Genomic DNA, 18,694 nt, shown 5'->3' on the forward strand with positions numbered 1-18,694 from the left:
TATTCTTCTTGTACTCATCTTGCTTGTTAGGCTTTGATTGACGTCTATAATCAACTAGACTATTGTCCGAGTGCTTAATTTCATTCTTTCGAAGATATTTGTTGTATCTTCTTAAGAATAATCCCATATCTTCATCCGGACTATCATCTTCATCACTAGACTCACTATCACATGTATCTTTGGTGGATGACTTAGAACTTGAAGCCTTTAGAGCAATAGACTTCTTTTCCGTGTCCTTTGACTTTTCTTTCTTTTCTTTCTTTTCGTGCTTGTTTAGGTTCATCAGGTCTTGCTCATGTTCTTCAAGCTTTCCGAATAGAGCTGTGAGATCCAATGTAGTGAGATCATTGGCTTCTTTGATTGCCGTGACCTTCGGTTGCCATTCCCTACTAAGACATCTCAAAACTTTGTTAGTAGCTACGGCATTGGGAGTAATATGTCCCAAAGTGTGTAATCGATTGATAATGTGAGAAAATCTCTTTTGCATATCCGCAATGGTTTCACCTTGCTTCATATGAAAGAGATCAAACTCTTGTGTTAAGGTATTGATTCTAGCTAGCTTAACATCATTAGTTCCTTCATGGGCGACTTGTAATGCATCCCACATTTCCTTAGCCGACTGGCAATGCGACACACGAAAGTACTCATCGACCCCTAAGGAAGCTATAATCATGTTTCTAGCTTTCCAATCATACCCGTAATTCTTTTCATCTTTTTCATCCCATTGTGCTTGAGGTTTAGGTCTTATGATGCCAACATCGTTGGTTATGGTGATAGCCATAGGACCATTGACGATGACATCCCATATTTTTCTATCAACGGAGTTGATATGAATGTACATACAGTCTTTCCAATAACTATAGTTTTCTCCAGTGAAAACAGGCGCTTTAGTATACGCCCCTTTTTGACCGTTCTCCATTTTCTAAAAAGTTATATCAAGCACTAGAATGAACCGGAGCTCGTGATAACACTTGTTAGACGATAGGAATGGTCTAGAGGGGGGGTGAATATACCACCTTTTTCCGACTTAAGAAAATTTTAGCTTTTTGAAACGTGACTTCCCTGGATCACTTAATCGTCTAAGAGCGATTATGTTATCGGGGACCGGATATGTGCACTAAACCGAATGGATGAAAATGTCAAGTAATGAATTACGTTTTAATGAATATCTCAGTTGTATCAATTACACGCTATATGGTATATTACTCACATTGAACGTCTTCACAAAAATTTGATTGAGTAATTTTATCGAACACTTGGTGATCGATATTTTACCTAACCTTAGTTTTTGTTCAACAATGGAAATAAACGAAAACAAATGGAAATACGATAAAGTAAAAGCGATAAGGAAAAGGAACACGATATTTGTTTAGGCAGTTCCTCTATCGTCCTCGCAGGAGTACGTCTGCCCCTAATTTCAAATGAAATTAGGAAAGTTTTATTAGATTGCAAAATGTTTAACAAGGATAGAAAGTACCAATCACCAACTACACACATGCAGTGAAATTGAATACAATTCGATCCTCCCCTTGATTCAAGTTGAATCAAGTCAATGTCTAAGATCTTCACGATCAAGACCCCGATCGTTCCTTTCTCAATCCTCCGGTTGTAGCAAGTTTGTTGAGCGGATCTTCAATCCCTCAATCCCTTATGCACGGCTGAATTGATTACCAAAGCGAATCGATCGTCAAAAACCTTCGAACAAAATCTTTGATGAAGAAGGAAAAACTTTAAGGTTTTATACAAGAAACACCCTCAACACTCTTCACTCGAACAAGATGAATATCTACCGTCGAATCTCGAACAAGACAAATATCTACCGTCGAACCTTATCAACACACGTTCCTTACTTCGATCGAGAAAGATGATTATGCGTGATTCTCGATCAATAAGCGAAAGGTTGAAGATGAGAAGAAGCTGATTTTATCTTTCACGTTTCTTGTTAAATTGCTTGAGAATGATCACTTGAGTATTTATAACACCCACAATGTATAAGCCAACTTGAAAACAGCAGAAAACAAGGTTTATTAGCGACAGGTCGACCTGCTCTCTGCATAGGTCGACCTATTGAGTGTATAGCACCTGAAAAAGAGCAATGTGTGACACTTGCGTTGACCTGAAGGGTCGGCGTGCGCATTCCCGCGACTCCGTCAGAATGCCATGCGTCGACCTAAACCATCAATGCGTCGACGCATATGTTTTTATACTTGAGTCACCAAACCTTGATGCGTCGACCTGAAGGGTCGGCGTGCGCATTCCCGTGAGTTCCTCAAAATAGCAATGCGTCAACCTAAGAAGGTAATGCGTCGACGCATTCAGCCTTCACCTGAATTTCTTCACAAAGGGCTTGCAATAGGTCGACCTATGATATGTGTGAGTCGACCTATTAATGTTTTATGGCCAAAAGTGCTTGTCTTGGCTGCATGTGCTCGATTTCTGTGATTCCACTTAAGTTGTGGTTGATTCATAATATTTTGACAGCATGAAAACAACACCTTGTCCTCACAGACTTTCCTTTTATGTGGGAGACACTTTACTTGGTATCATAGTGATGGTCGTGTTATGAGTAGGTTGGATAGGTTTTTGGTGACGGAAGAGTGGTGTTTTATTTGGCCTAATTGTACTCAGTGGGTGATGCCTAGAGGTTTATCAGATCATTGTCCGTTAATGTTGAATATTGATTTTCAGGATTGGGGTCCGTGGCCTCAACGTATGCTGAAGTGTTGGGCAGATTTACCAGGGTATCATGATTTTGTTGTTAGTAAGTGGAGTCAGTTTCAAGTGGAGGGGTGGGGTGAATATGTGCTGAAGGAAAATTGAAGTTAATTAAAGGAAGTTTGAAATGGTAGCATCAACAACATTATCAGAACATGGAGGATAAAATTTTAAAGTTAAAAGAGCGCATTGAATCCATTGAAGTGAAAGAGGAATGTGTCACGTTAGATGTAGGGGATGTAGCAGAATTGAATGACCTTTCAGTTGATTTAGTATCTTTATCTAAGTTAAAATCTAGTATTCAAAGGCAATAATCCAAATTGAATTAGTTGAGAGAAGGTGATGTTAATTCTAAATTTTTTCATGGGTTTATCAATTCTAGGAGAAGGGATGATCGACTGACCCCACAAACCAACACGGGTCTTTTCAGCATGCTTTGACCTCACTCACACGCTTTTTAGGAAACTTCTCAGAAGGTCACCCATCCCAGAATTTCTTCAGTTCAAGCACTCTTAACTATGGAGTTCTTATGGAACGGGCTACCGAAAAGAAGATGCATCTTGTTGGTATAGGTAGTACCCATTAATCCTTATAAGCCTTCCTTGAACCATGCAGTCCCATACCTGCACGGTGTCAGGATCCCTCTCATTCCGATGTGGCAACCACCCTTGCCCTCTTAGGCCTCAGGTGTTACATGCGGTGCAACCACCCCTCGTCTTCTTCGGCCTCGGGTGTTACATGCCCACCAGCTTCCGCATGGTTCGTCCTCGAACCACATCATACTGTGAGAGGTCTGGCTCTGATACCATTTGTAATGTCCCAGACTGCTTTCGGGATGATTGACTGACCCCAAAAACCAACAAGAGTCTTTTTAGATGCTTTGACCTTACTCACACGCTTTTCGGGAAACTTCCCAGAAGGTCACCCATCCTAGAATTGTTCCAAGTCAAGCACGCTTAACTATGGAGTTCTTATGGAACGGGCTATCAAAAAGAAGATGCATCTTGTTGGTATAGGTAGTACCCATTAATCCTTATAACCCTTCCTTCAACCATGCAATCTCATACATGCACGGTGTCAGGATCCCTCTCATTCCGATGTGGCGACCACCCTTGCCCTATTCGGCCGTAGGTGTTACATGCGGTGCAACCATATCCTCGCCTTCTTCGGCCTTGAGTGTTACAGCAGGTAATCGACCGGTGATTGATAATTTGGTGTTTAAAACTCTTTTTGGGGAGGAAGGAGTTGATCTCATCAAGCCTTTTTCTATTGAGGAAGTGAAAGCGGAGGTTTGGGATTGTGATAGTTATAAGAGTCCTGGTCCTAATTGTGTAAGTTTTGGGTTTATTAAAGATTTTTGGGAGACTCTGAAGGATGACTTGTTGAGATATGTGATGGAGTTTCATCGCAATGGAAAGCTCACTAAAGGTTTTAGTAGTACATTTATTACTTTGATACCAAAGATATCTAGTCCTCAGTGGGTTAAGGATTTTCGTCCTATATCTCTTGTGGGGTGTTTATATAAAATGTTGGCAAAAGTGTTGGCTAATGGATTACAAAAGGTTATTGGAGGGCTGATTTATGAGGCTCAATCTGCTTTTATAAGCGGTAGATAAATTTTAGATGGCATTCATATAGCTAACGAGGTGGTCGATGATGCTAAGAAAAACAAGAAGGAACTCTTGTTATTCAAAGTGGATTTCGAGAAAGCTTATGATTCGGTTGATTGGAATTATTTATCAAGGTTAATGGCTAGAATGCATTTCCCTGTAGTGTGGGTGAATTGGATCCATGAATATGTCTCGACAGCTATGACATCTATTTTAGTTAATGAAAGCCCAACTGATGAGTTTAGGTTGGAGAGAGGTTTACGATTAGGTGACCCTTTATTACAATTTCTTTTTGTGCTTGTGGTCGAAGGTTTAGATGTTTTTATGAAATCTTTGGTTCAACAAGGGTTGTATTTTGAGTGTAAAGTGGGAAATGGTGAAGGAGAACCTTTTACGCATCTTCAATTTCCATATGACACTCTTTTGATGGGGTCTAAGAGTTGGTCAAATGTTAGATCTCTAAAAGCGGTTTGGTTGTTGTTTGAATCCATTCCGGGGTTAAAAGTGAACTTTCATAAGAGAATGTTGGTGGGAGTGAATATTTCTAATTCTTGATTAAAGAGGCGTCTTTAGTGTTAAATTGTAAGATAGAAAGCCTTCTGTTTTTTTTATTTGGGGCTGCTCATTGGGGGAGATTCGCGAAAACTTAGCTTCTGGAAACCTGTAGTGGAATCTATTAAAAAGAGGGTATCTGGGTGGAAAAGGCGAAATTTATCGTTAGATAGTCGTTCTATTTTGATAAAGTCTGTGATGTCCTCTAGTTCAGTTTATTTCCTTTCATTCTTCAAGGCTCCCGCAAGTATCATTTTTACTCTTGAATCTTTATTTAATGCTTTCTTTTGGAAAGGTATGGAGGATAAGTGGAAAATGTACGTGGATTGGTTGCAATTTTTTTTGTTTGAATAAGGAGAATGGAGGTCTGGGAGTGAGAAGTTTGAGGAAGTTTAATGTGACTTTATTGGGGAAATGGTGTTGGCGGATGTTGAACGAGAGAGGAAGTATTTGGTGTAGGGTGTTAGCTCAGCGGTATGGAGAGGAAGGAGGATGGTTCAGGTATGAGAGTGGTCAGGATTTTGTGTGGTGGAAGACAGTGAATAGGATTAGACGAGGAGTTGGTATGGCTGATAGAGGGTGATTGCTCAATAATATTAAGCATGTTGTGGGGAATGGTGTAAAGTCATTGTTCTGAAAGGATCCTTAGTTGGAAGGAGGGATGTTGATGAATAATTCTAGTAGGCTTTTTGAGTTAGCTGTGGATAAGGATGTGCCAGTTGCAGATACGTATTCCTTAGGGTGGGGGTGGATGGAGTCGCGTGGAGATGGCGTAGGAGGTTGTTTGTGTGGGAGGAAAAGATGGTAGGGAGTGCATTTTGCTTTTGAGTTATGTGGTTTTGCATGTTAATGTGGTTGATTCGTGGGTGTGGAGACTCATCATTCAAATTGTTATAATGTGAACAACACATATCATTTATTGACAAAGATCTTAGATGATCATTTGGTTCGTTACCATTAGCTTTGGTGGATGAAAGCTGTGCCTTTGAAGGTTAATCTCTTTGTTTGATGGTTATTTTGTAATAGACTTTCGACGAAAGATAAATTGATGCGAAGACATATTATTAGCGCAATGGAGCAACCCTGTCCATCTTTATGTGGCTTAAATGAGTCTCGGGATCATATATTTTTCCAGTATGAACTTAATAGTAATCTTTGGTTGTTTTTGTCTGGGTGGTTGGGGATTGAGTCAGTTTTTCAAGGAAATTGTGAGGATCATTATGACCAATTTGTGTCGTTAGGTGATTGGAGAAAAGAATGCATCTAGATGTTACATATTGTGTGGGTAGCAACTGGTTGGTTCATTTGAGAAACGATCAGGAACCAATGCGTTTTTCAGAATAAGAGCCTTTCTTTGATGACTATGTGTGAGAATGTTAAAATTCATGCTTTCTGGTGGCTAAAGGCTCAGATGTCTTCTTTTAGAGTTAAGTATCAAGTTTGGAGGATTCCGTTTCAGTGCATCCTAGGCATTGGTGGTTAGGTCGGGTTTTCGGTTGTCGTTATGTGAATTCTGTGGTTGGTTTTTGGACAGCTCTTCTAATACATCTTGTGCCTAACATATTGTTTTGTGGTTAAAGAATTTCGTTTTATCCGTGGGTATACGCGCATAAATTTCTTAAATATCTATGATGATTGTTCTTGTCTTTTACTATATCGTTAGAGATATATGTATTAATTATTTTAATATTACATATGATTGGATATAAATGTAAGCTAGTGAATATATATATATATATATATATATATATATATATATATATATATATATATATATATATATATATATATATATATATATATATATATATATATATATATATATATATATATATATAAAATACATAATTTGTCTTTAACACCTTGGTTTTGGACAGTAAGAAGAGTGCATCTTTAAAAACAACTATAGTAACATAATTGTCTGTGAAATTTTTGAGGGGAAATGCTTAATGTCCCGAAATTATTTTCGTGAAAATTATTTTCGTGAAACATTCACGAAGTGTTTAATCTGAACGTAACATAGTCTAAACATTTGTATTCAACCTTTGATTTCATGTGATCGATGGGGCCCTTCCTATGCAATTTATATAATTCAAGAGTAACATTGTTGTGCCTTTATAATTTCCACATGATATTCCTCATGTGACTCAAATTGTTTGATGCAACTCTTAGTATAATAATATCAAGTTATATAATTCAAAAATAAAATTGTTGTGCCTTTATGATTCCTTTGTGATTAATAATAAAAGCTCTTATATTATCTATGAACGTTAAAATTGGATTTATAAGAGTCACAAATGAATGTTACTTTTTATAAATATCAATACAAATGCATGTGGTCACTTCGTGAGGGTTCGCGAGAAATATTTCTCGTGATATATAGCAGTGCTGATAAGAATAATTTACTCTTAGATTGTAAGAGTAAATTAATGAACTAGAATATAAATATACATCATAAATATAATACAATCTAAGAGTAAATTAATAATCCTTAAATATACACTAACATACACAAAAGAAAAGGTACAAAATAAGATCTATACCCCTTAACAAAAACAACCAGCTGACCTCCAATGAGAAATATTCATTCAATAACTTGCTTTTTCTCATCACCCTTCACCATTAGTGCACTTCTCCATTGTACCATGAGTTCATGTGAAGACAACATTCATTCTTGAACTATCTTTTGGAATAATTCGGAATCTAAGCAAGAGTAATAAATAAGTCAATAATAGACACTCTCATAATGTAGACATGGATAGAAAAGAACAAAATAGTGGATGTGCCAATGATATTTAATTTCCAAAAGTTATTTTGGGACCGCACGACACATCTGATCTTGTTCATAACATCACGTTCATAGCCTCAACGGAATCTCAGGGAATATTCAAGGGATCTACTTGTTCATCTCCCCCTTAAATTCCTATAGTACAATAATAAGTGGTTGATATTAGTGAATGCTTCAGTTAGTAACGTTGTGTAAGCAATGGTACCAATGTGAAACTTAATAAGTGCATGTGTCATACCATATTTGCCTAGGACAGTAACAACCGAATCAAAATTATAGCAGCATTTGTCAGGTCTTTTAAAGATCACGTGATGTAGCTACCAAATGAAATGTGATTTCTCACGATTCTTCCAAAGATTTCAATAAATTTGTAGACTCTGAATTACACGAGATGCTGCTAAATAATTATGACAATTTTTTTTATAGATTCTATGGCTTCTTCAGAATCAATGGCGAAATTTCATAAATATTCTTATATTTTAGAAGTGTCTGAATGCATCTTTTTCTAAACAAAAATAATTTCGGATGTGCACACCCGAAAAAAATGTGCATTTCACAAACAAGATATTTTGGAAATGCACTTCCGAAATATTGCTCCGAATACCTGGTGATTTCACAAACATAAGCCGCAAACACCAATTCACAATATCACCATCACTGCATATCATAACCTTTTCAACCTATTCGCATAGATTAGAACCTTTATACTCACCCAACCAACTGAAACCCATCAATTTGTCGATCCACCTCTTCGTTAGTAACTTTTTTGCATTTTTAGATGTTTGTTACCACAAAATTCAAAATTATTGCTTCTATGTTTAATTTAGACTGTCATTGAGATTTGGGGTTCAATTTTGGGTCATTGAATTTGAGGTTGTTGTTTGTTGATTTTGAGAATTTGGGTGGTTGGTTTAGTGTTTGAAAGAAGAAGCCATGGCTATGAAGGGTTTTTGTTTTCGGAGATGCATATTCGAAAAGAGATACATCTCCGAAATAATTGAAAATGTGAAAATGGGTGATTTCGGAGATGCATCTCCAAAATCTAAGAGTATTTTGGAGTTTTCAGCAGGGATCTTCACCTCATGAGGGTCTATAAAGAAAATTTCATAATTATTCCTTTTGCATTGCTACATTAAGGTATATATGCTTGTTTGTTTATGTGATAAAAGTTTCATTATTGGGTTTTTCCTCTTATGAATATTATTGAACCGTATTACATAATTTATATTGTCATTTATGGTTAATACCTATTTTCACCTCTGTCATATGGGCTTGGTTTGAAAAATCACCCTGCAAAAAAAATTTGCAAGAATGGCCTCAACAAATTTCATAAGTTTTATTTTGGCCCTTTATCAGGCCACATCATCAAAAAGTCTGATGTGGCAGTGTTTTTTTTAACTTTTTAATGAATGGAATTTCCACATCATATATTCAGTTAGTGCAATGACATTAATACCCTTATTTATCCACCAATCAGAACCATTTCACTAAGATATCACCTTTCATCATCTTTGTTCACTCAAAATCACCTTACCTCATTTAACTCTCTATATTCAAAACACAGAACAAATTTCCCTCACCTACATCACATCTCACACACCACCACCATCACCATAAACGTTCATAACTTACAACGACAGTGTTACAACAACTTTCATCATGTAACCAAGTCAATGAAATCGTGAAAACAACCATAACAAAATCGATACCACCTCCTCCTTCTTTCAACATCACCACCGTAATAAAACCAAATAATTTCTTCCCTTCACAATAACCAAACAAACCTCAAATCCATCTCCAAATTTCTCTTCAGAACTCACATCATTTCCTTCCTTGTTCCTACACAAAACCGACCGAAACAACACTAATTTCTCCGGTAACCACCACAACCTTTGCTCAACCAAACCGTTTCTACTCCACCTATAACAACAACTTCAACTCACAACTACACAACAACTTCCTTTCAACCACCTACAACATAACCTCAAACAACAAACCTTCACTTTTATAATTTTTCTTTCCAAACACAAAATCACCACAAAAGCGTCTTTAATCATCATACCACTCTAACCTTCAACTCTACACCAATAATAACCCTCTCAATCTCACTGCTGAACAAATCAGAAATCAATTCCAAAAAAGAGAAGTGAATGAAAATCGAAGAGGGAGAAGAGAGGATCCGTCGCGGTTCCATGAGGAAGAAGAGATCAGTTGAGAGGAGAATGAGAGAAAGACAACGGCGAGTCATCGGATTTCGATCGGAAAAGAGGTGTTGATTTCGCCGTCCTCTGTTTATGAGAAGGAAGAAGAACGTGATTTTGTTTAAGTACCCTAATCCTCTTTTAATCTCTTTTTATTTTAATTTTTGTTTATTAAATTGATTAATATATTGTTAATTGATATGATTATTAGAAATATGAAAAGTTGGATAACTAAGGGTATTAATGTCATTGCACTGACTGAATATATGATGTGGAAATTTCATTCATTAAAAAGTTAAAAAACATTGTCACATCAGACTTTTTGATGATGTGGCCTGATAAAGGGCCAAAATGAAACTTTTGAAATTTGTTGAGGCCATTCTTGCAACGTTTTTTTTTTGTAGGGAAAATTTTCAAACTAGGCCGTGCTAAGCGGGCCCCTCTCTGTCTTGACCCTCTTTTTATTTTCTAGAGCGCGCTAAGCAGGCTTCACCACGCTAAATGGGCTTTACGATTCTGCAGAAATTTCCTACATGACCTGCATCAAACTAGACCCAAACCTTTACCTAAAAACTGATTTTAATCGATAACTTTCTGCGATTTAAGGCATATTAACCTAGTTCTAACATGGATAATCCATTACAAACATTAAAATACAAACAATCAACCTAAGTCCAAGAATCATCATCAAAACCCTAGACCTTCAAATCCATAGAATGGTGTATTTGACTCTAGATCATGTTACTACTCACCAATTCATCAATCATCAACATCATATATCATATTAACAATACATTCCAAGCATCAATCATCATAGTTTAATCATAAATAGAAAATCATCACAAAACCCCAAACACAATCCAACCTACAATTATCAACCCTTTAAATCAAATATAATAATCAAGATAACCCCCCTTATTTTAGATTATTGCAGCGTTAATTCTCTTCCCAGGTTTTACGGTCGGTTCTCCTTTCTTCCTCTTCTTGCCCTAACTCTCCCTCATCTTTGTTTCTCTTCTAAAAGCGATCGTACAAAATGAAACCCTCAACCTCAACTTTTTCCTTTTGTCAAACTTACCCATTGGACCCTTGATAAGTCTTTCCACCTTTGCCCTCATTTAACCTCTTACAAGTTACTACCTTGTTCTCATAGCCTTTACATCAATATTACTCTAGTTCACTAATTAAAAAAAATCATAACTAATAATTCTCATTATATAAGTATTATTAAAATAATCCTCTTAGCCATCTTAATTTTCTCTACCCCGCCACATATCATCTGAACAATACATCACATCATCATCACTAACAATTCAAGATTAATTCATAATGACTCATATATTCATACTCACTCAATTAATTAACTAATTAAATAATTAATCAATATTTTTGGGGTGTTATATCCTACACCTGAAACTTCTCACGATAGGTTAGTGAGGAACCTCTTCTCATTTAAAATCTATTCCACTTGTGATTTCGAGATCCCTCTTTGCCTGCTGGTCGAACCCACTTATCTTTAAGAGCGTTGGATTTCAGAACATAAGTGTTGGTTTTGCTCCTCTGTTGAGTCGAGAACTACTGTCTCTTCTAGGGAACTCCCATTTTGTCAAAATAGAACTGAGTTATGTTGTTTCTTTGTTTTTCTTTTCTGTTGCGCCTATCGAGCATTTTCCATTTCCTAAGCACCTTTCTTGTTGAAGAATGAGTTGTATCTTGGGAAAAGCACCACCTCATATTGCCTCACCTTGCAGCGATACAAGAAGTTAACTAGACCATCATCAGCATTGGGATAAACAACATTCATCTTATTATCGCTGCTTTCGCTAACCTCTTTTTCACCTTCCATATCAAAATCCAATATAATTTTGACCATATTGATTTCCACTAGTTCAGCATAGTGAGTTTCCTCAATCTGAAGTGAATCAGAATCAGTATTCATGGGTGCCTTACTTTTCTCAGCAAAATCCAATCTTTTGTCTTTCAGAGAATTTTGAACAAGATCCCTGAAAAGAAAACATTGTAAAGTTTTATGCCCCAATATATTATGATATTTTCAAAACTCTCTTTTCTTTCTTTATTCTAATGGTGGCCCTTTTGCGCCTTGTGGCACTAAGATTTGGCCATTTGCAACCCACAAATCAAGGATCTCATCACATTTGGTCAAATCAAAAGTATAGGTTTTCTTGGGGAATTTATCGTTCTTTTCGGGCTCAACTAGATTCTTCTCATTTTCTAGCGTAAGAACTTTACACGCATATGGGGGACCTGGCTTTAACTCGGCCAAATCGACCTTGTTTCCCTTGATAGTATTATATGTGACATCTAACGCTTGGTCATTGTCGTCTATGTTGACGTAAGCCACTCTTTCTTTCTTATTCCTGTTTACCCTGGCTTTTTCAACCTTCAACTGTTCGACTTGTCAAACTCTATCTCCTAGTTGGGCCATATTCCTTAGATCATGGGTAACCAATTTCTTTATAATGGGTCAATCTAAGTCCCCATCAGCCATCTCGATAATTCATGTTCACGCACTTGGGTAAAGCACCTTGCTTTCAAAAGTTGGAACCTATTTAAGTAATCGTCGATAGATTATGGGAACTTTTGCTTCACACTAGCCAATTCTTTCAGGCTAATATTGGATTTCCCCATATACAATTTCTCATAGATCAACATTTCTAAACGAGTCCAATCATTAATGGAATGTACAGGGAAAGTGGTGAACCCCGTAAAAACATTTTTTGTAAGAGAACTGGGAAAATATCTCATCCTTAAATTCTCATTGTTTGCCATATCTCTCGCTTCAGTCAAATATCAAGCGATATGTTCGACTTTAGATTCACTAGTGTCACCAACAAACATGGTGAACTAAGGAACTTTCCAACCCCTTAAGACTTTCGTCTGCAACATGTACTCCGATAGTGGGGATGCGTAATTTGGCCTTTTCAGGTCAACATTTATACCATTATGCGCTATTATCCTTTCAACCATGGCTGCAAGATTATTTTCTCCTACCAGATTGTCTTGTCGAACTTGATGGACCACTTGGTCAGCATCCTGATTTCGATTAACTACAACGACTGGAAGGCATTCGAATTCCCTAGGCCTCGGTTGTTCGACTACTTGGGGCACAAATTGTTGGCCTTGGTTAACCGTATTTTCCTTAAGGATTACTCGTTCATTTTGAATAGGCCTAACCGATTAAGGTTGTACAATTGGCCGAACTTGTGCCTGAGGGGCGCCAAAGAAGTCAGCAGTTCGAGTCATCTAAGTCACTAACTGATGATAACTATGATTCATCTTTTGGATCAAAGGGTTAAATATCCGATCCATTTTCCAGGTAAGCAAGTTAACCATATTATGGTTACTTTCATTCATTTGTTGTCTCAACACAGTTACAAACTGTATTTATAGATATAAAATGATTAATCCATTTTATAATTGCTCTTAATTTTGAATTGATAAATTGATAATTATTTAATTATGGGTTAAGTATGTTTTTGGTCCCTATAAATCACTACGCCAAACAAGGAAAAAGACAGCGCTTTTTTTTGGCTTTAGGCAGCGCTTTAAAGCGCTGTCTATTCCCCCGCTGCCGTAGGTAAAGGCAGCGCTTTTTTTCACCTTGAAAGCGCTGCTACAGGCACCCTTTAGCCATCACTTTTACCTAAAAAGCGCTGTTAAAGGCCCCTTTTAGAAAGCGCTTTTATATTAAAAGCGCTGCTAACGGCCCACTTTAGACAGCGCTTTTCTGAAGCAATTTTTAAGAAAAAGCCTCTTCAAAGCGCTGCTAAAGGCAACCTTTAGGCAGCGCTGTTCCCACAAGCGCTGCTAAAGGCAACCTTTAGGCAGCGCTGTTCCCACAAGCGCTTCTAAAGGCCCAATTTAGCTAGCGCTTTTTTCTTAAAAGCGCTGTTAAAGGCCCCATTTAGGCAGCGCTTTTCTGAACAAAATTTTTAAAGAGCTTTTAGGCAGCGCTTTTTTTTAAAGCGCTGTCTAATGTCCACGAAATTTTTAGATGCATCTATTTAAAAAAGGCTTTCCCCAGGTTTTCACCACATTTTGCACCTGTATATACCATTACAAATTTCACATATAAACAACAAAAAAAAATTATATTTTTCAGAGTTAAGATGCTAAGAATATATATATATATATATATATATATATATATATATATATATATATATATATATATATATATATATATATATATATATATATATATATATATATATATATATATACGAATAAACTTTGTATTTTTTATATGCTAAGATGCTAAGAATATATTAATAAACAACAACAAAATTACATCCAATTCAATAAAAACAATTGCATCATCCAAAACATTGTTATTTGTTACACAAGTCAAAAGGATGCTAAATATCTACTTTTTCTTCTTGCCAGCAACTGTAACCTTTTTACCCTTCAATATCCTGCAATTGCATCAAACCATTACAATCACAAAACAGAATAACCGAAAACCAAAAACAAAATAATATAAAGGTGAAAAACATTCTACATTAGTGTCCATAAAACCATTCTACATTTGCCACGAATGTATTTCAAACGACCTACATATCACTAAATAATCTATGTAGATAAATCAAATATTGCAACATGCACTTGGCTATACTCAAAATTCTCATCAACTATAGTAACATTTCAATATACCTATACAACTTTCAACTCAATCATGAATTGACACCATTCCTCCTTAAGTTCATCCAACTTAGATCTTGAGTAAGTCGTACACTTGAAGTCATCAAAGTACTACAAAATAATATAACATGGTATGTTTAAGTTAAAACTATTTAATTATATGAGAAATATGTGTTAAATATTAAAATAACTCTTAAGTTAGAAATCCATACCTTGGACGGAATCTCTATTTGATTTAAAAGAATAATTTCTTTCATAAACTGCAACATGTAAAAATCGCAATCTACTTCATTACGCTGCTCAGGACACTACACATGGAAAGAAAATATGGATAAGGCCTAAGTTTTATCACGTATCATCACTATTTATATAATCAAAATTGTGATAATTAATTAATATACCTCCACTCGAATCCATGTGATGTTGTTGGCTTTACTCTTTGGTACTTGACTTCCTCTTTGTGCTCGAAAAACTTGTATAACACTAATAAAACATAAACGCATAATTTAGAACAATTCACATAAATAAATAAATATACACACGAATATTTAGAACAATCTCACTTAAGTATCAACCAACTCCTTCATAGCTTCGTATGTACTAATTGGATTGTGTAAGGAATCCAGAAAATATACAACTTCTCTGATAGGATTAATCGCGACCAACAACCAATGTCCACTGTAAGGCAAAACAAATGTGAGATGAAAACTTTCTACACAATGTCAAAATATGAAAAATTATAATAGATGAATTTAGAATTAAAGTCTAACCCGTTGCCGGTATTAAACGGTAAAAAGAACAACTTTTCTGAATTTATGCTGGCCATAAAACGGTTGAGTACATACGCCATGACTTCATCCAGTTTAGATATGATTAACTCTAAGTTGGTATTGAAGGGAGCTAAGAAAGCGAATCGTTGCCTCAATCCACTCGGGTGCATCAATTTTTCATACAAAAACCTTAAATAAAAGACCTCACTAACATTTGAAATGAGTAAATGAATTGTTCATTTAATTAAACAAAATAGATCGGATATACCTTATGTATGTATCAATAACACCGAGGCCTAATTGCGTATGTTCAAAAATTTGTTCAAAATCCTCCATACCAATTGTTTCTTGATGCTCAATACCAAACACATCTTCCTCCATAGGTACAAGACGGGTGTTTCCTTGCGGAATATCAGAGAGTTGTAAAAATGTGAAAAAGCACGATCTAAACTTATTGGGAGTAGGTTTTTTCTTAGTTTCGGTCTTCTTAGCAACAACCGTTTCAGGCTTCTTACCCTTACTGACATCTTCAATCTCTTTAGCATGCATCTAAAGATCATATAATTAGTTAGGTGAAATATAAGATCACGAATTAACATTTTTCATGCATAAATATCATATAATTGTGATGTACCTCTTTTATTGATGCAACTGACTCGATTTTCCGCGGAGGCTCCTTGTCTTTTGCTTTGGATTTTGTTGGAGTCTAATTAACATAACCATGTAAAAACAAATGTACGTAAAATGTGCGTAAAAACTTTGAATACTCAAAGATTCATATATATGGTTTTAAGGATACCACATCATCTACACTAATTAGGCTTGACGGCCATGCAACAAACGAACCTATTGCATCTCCCACCAATGTGCCATCCGAAACATCGTCAGGATGCGGTAATAATGCATCCTTCTCTAAAGCAATTGTCAACCGATACTTTCAAACAGCCAGTAGGGAGCGGTCTAGTATGAAGTAATTCTCCAAAAGTGCTATGCACTTTTCCCTTGCCAACCATCCGATAAGTCGGTGACGATAAGTAGAGTTGGCAAGGTGAAATGCCCTAAAACCAATAATAAATTTCAAATTGTTATTGTGTATATATTTCTATTAAATATATTAAGCTACTTTAATTTCATAATAATATATATAATTACCTCTGGAAGATCCGGTTGAAAATTAGGTTGAAAATTACAATCGATACTACCTTTGTCACTAGTAGCTTTACAACCTGAAGCTTGCTCTCTTAATTCTTTTTCCCTTTTCAATTTGCGGACTTCAGCTTGTAGTGCATACAAGGTTTCCTGCAGTTCTCTATTGCTAGGAGCCTTCTGTTTTTTCATCTTCAAGGATGTTGGAGTGATTCCAAATCCCTTACCCCTCACCCGACCAGAATATTCAGGAATATCTAATGCGCGACTAAGTATGCTCCTGCAATCATTGCCTTCATCTGGAGATATAGACTGAGATAGAGTCTCCTGAAATTCATATGAATATTCAAAATTTATCTTATTAATATGTTACTAAACTTTTGATTTAATTAAAGAAATAATGCTATACTTACGCATTTTTCAAAAACTTTTTGAACATCTTCTTTGACAACTCCATCTTTTCCCACACGGGCTTCCTTCCACAAAACATGTGGTGGAACAGATGTTTCAGAACTACTCTCCCTTGTTAACTACACATTAAGCCAAATAGTATGATCAAATATAACTCACGATGAACAAGTATAACATTGAAATTTATAGATACTTACAATAGACTGTTCTAAGCATCCATATCCCATACGCCCTTTTTTGTATGGATATGGGGGACCTGATGCTCTTTGCCGATTTGTTTCACTTCTACTCCGAAATTTTGGGTTTTTTCGTTTTTCTTTAAACGTTACCCATTCTTTAGGTGCAATCAAACTTCTATATCTTTTTGGATACTCTGCATCAACAAAATTTTTATTCGCATCCATAAGATATCTCCTAGTTAAAAAGTCCTAAACCCTCTTAGTAGTCTTCCGGCCAATCTGAGACAAATTTTTCTTCTATTATCCTCCATGTTGTGAGATTATATTTTTCAATTTCAATTTTAATTATACTAAGCCAGCGCTTTTTTAGAAAGCGCTTTCTATTGTGAACCTATACCAGCGCTTCTCTAAAGCGCTTTCTAATATGAACCTATACCAGCGCTTTTAATTTTTTTTTAAAAAATCTATTTGACTTTCTACAGCGCTTTTTGAAAAAAGCGCTGGCTAATATGGCCCTATACCAGCGCTTTTGGAAGCGCTTTCTAATGTGAACCTATACCAGTGCTTTTGAAGAAGCGCTGTCTAAGGTCGTCCCTATACCAGCGCTTCGACTCATCATTTAATACAGTTTCCGTGTTTTATTTTTTATTTTACTTATGGCAGCGCTTTTGTATAAAAGCGTTGTCTAAAATCGTTTTTGGCGTAGTGAATATCTCAAATTTTGTTTCCTATTAAAAAAATTACTTATTTTAGTCTTTATAAAAATTTTATGCATCCAGTTTTAGTCCCTCCTACTTTTTAAAATTTTAAAAATTGTTTAATTACCCTTAAAATTTTAAATGTTTGAATAATTTTTTTCATACGTGTTTAGAGTATTATAAAATATTTCTTTACCAAATTATAGAACTTTTAATACAAAGAAGAATTAAATATGAATTTTTTAAATTTCAAAAGATAATGATAAGAGTAATGCAAATCTCGAATTATAAATCAAATTTTGAGTTTCTTTTTTTCTCAAGGAACTTTTTATAACGTTCTAAACATGTCTGTAAAATCATCATTCAAAAATACACATCAATATAACAGTAGGGACTAAAATTACGTGCATAATAATTTTATAGGGATGAAAATATATCATTTTTTTAATAAAAACTAAAAATGAAATTTGAAATATTTATAGGGACCAAAAATATACTTACCCCTTTAATTATTAATGATTGCATCTTAATTTTTCTAAGGCTGCATTTTATGATCGGTCACAAATACTCTATTTGAATATTTTGTGCTATTTATTTATAGTTTTTTTTTATAAATAAAACAGAGTAAGAGCTAGAAAGATATGATTTTATGGGTATCTTAACTATCACTTAATCAATTTTATAACTACACAGAATTTCAATTTATTTGATAAATATAAATTGATGTGGTATATATAGCTCTTTATTGTATATTGCATCTCAAAGAAGAATAATATTAAAATGCGAGTCATGCTATAGAATTAGAGATCTTTAAAAAATTATGAATTGAACCGAATCGAACTAAAATTAAAATAATCGAATCGTTATATTTGGTTGGTGAACCAAATCATATTAATAAACAATTCTAAAATCTAATCGATATTAAAATCAAACCGAATCAAAATTAAAAATTAAAAATAATA

The 18,694-nt window shown here is 35.3% G+C and overlaps 2 protein-coding genes and 1 long non-coding RNA gene across 3 annotated transcripts; 1 reads left to right on the forward strand and 2 right to left on the reverse strand.

Annotated features, from left to right (window-relative positions):
- Positions 1 to 4,463: 4,463 nt before the first annotated feature.
- On the forward strand, positions 4,464 to 4,880 carry LOC131658629 (uncharacterized). The gene has a single exon (XM_058927901.1). It carries the CDS (start codon positions 4,464 to 4,466, stop codon positions 4,878 to 4,880), a length of 417 nt encoding a protein of 138 aa, XP_058783884.1.
- Positions 4,881 to 14,145: 9,265 nt separating this feature from the next.
- Positions 14,146 to 15,070, reverse strand: LOC131656402 (uncharacterized). Its single transcript, XR_009300084.1, has 4 exons — positions 14,930 to 15,070; positions 14,741 to 14,836; positions 14,541 to 14,639; positions 14,146 to 14,302 (listed from the first exon to the last, which is right to left on the reverse strand). It is a non-coding gene; the product is annotated as an uncharacterized LOC131656402 (long non-coding RNA).
- A 21-nt stretch (positions 15,071 to 15,091) lies between these two features.
- On the reverse strand, positions 15,092 to 17,274 carry LOC131658630 (uncharacterized). The gene is made up of 8 exons (XM_058927902.1): positions 17,053 to 17,274; positions 16,858 to 16,974; positions 16,451 to 16,771; positions 16,098 to 16,232; positions 15,933 to 16,004; positions 15,567 to 15,847; positions 15,299 to 15,487; positions 15,092 to 15,206 (listed from the first exon to the last, which is right to left on the reverse strand). The coding sequence occupies exons 1-8, from the start codon at positions 17,257 to 17,259 to the stop codon at positions 15,092 to 15,094; spliced, it is 1,437 nt and encodes a 478-aa protein (XP_058783885.1). The 5' UTR covers positions 17,260 to 17,274.
- Positions 17,275 to 18,694: the final 1,420 nt, after the last annotated feature.

Source organism: Vicia villosa, linkage group LG3 (assembly GCF_029867415.1).
Source record: "Vicia villosa cultivar HV-30 ecotype Madison, WI linkage group LG3, Vvil1.0, whole genome shotgun sequence".
NCBI classification, from domain to species: Eukaryota; Viridiplantae; Streptophyta; class Magnoliopsida; order Fabales; family Fabaceae; genus Vicia; species Vicia villosa.

Coding starts and splice junctions, on each gene's coding strand:
- LOC131658629 (XM_058927901.1), top strand. CDS start 4,464: ATGGCTAGAATGCATTTCCCTGTAGTGTGGGTGAATTGGATCCATGAA.
- LOC131658630 (XM_058927902.1), bottom strand. CDS start 17,259: ATGGATGCGAATAAAAATTTTGTTGATGCAGAGTATCCAAAAAGATAT. Junction 16,233..16,450: donor TTCAACCGGATCTTCCAGAG/GTAATTATATAT, acceptor GCTGTTTGAAAG/TATCGGTTGACAATTGCTTT. Junction 15,488..15,566: donor GTTATTGATACATACATAAG/GTATATCCGATC, acceptor CTTTTATTTAAG/GTTTTTGTATGAAAAATTGA.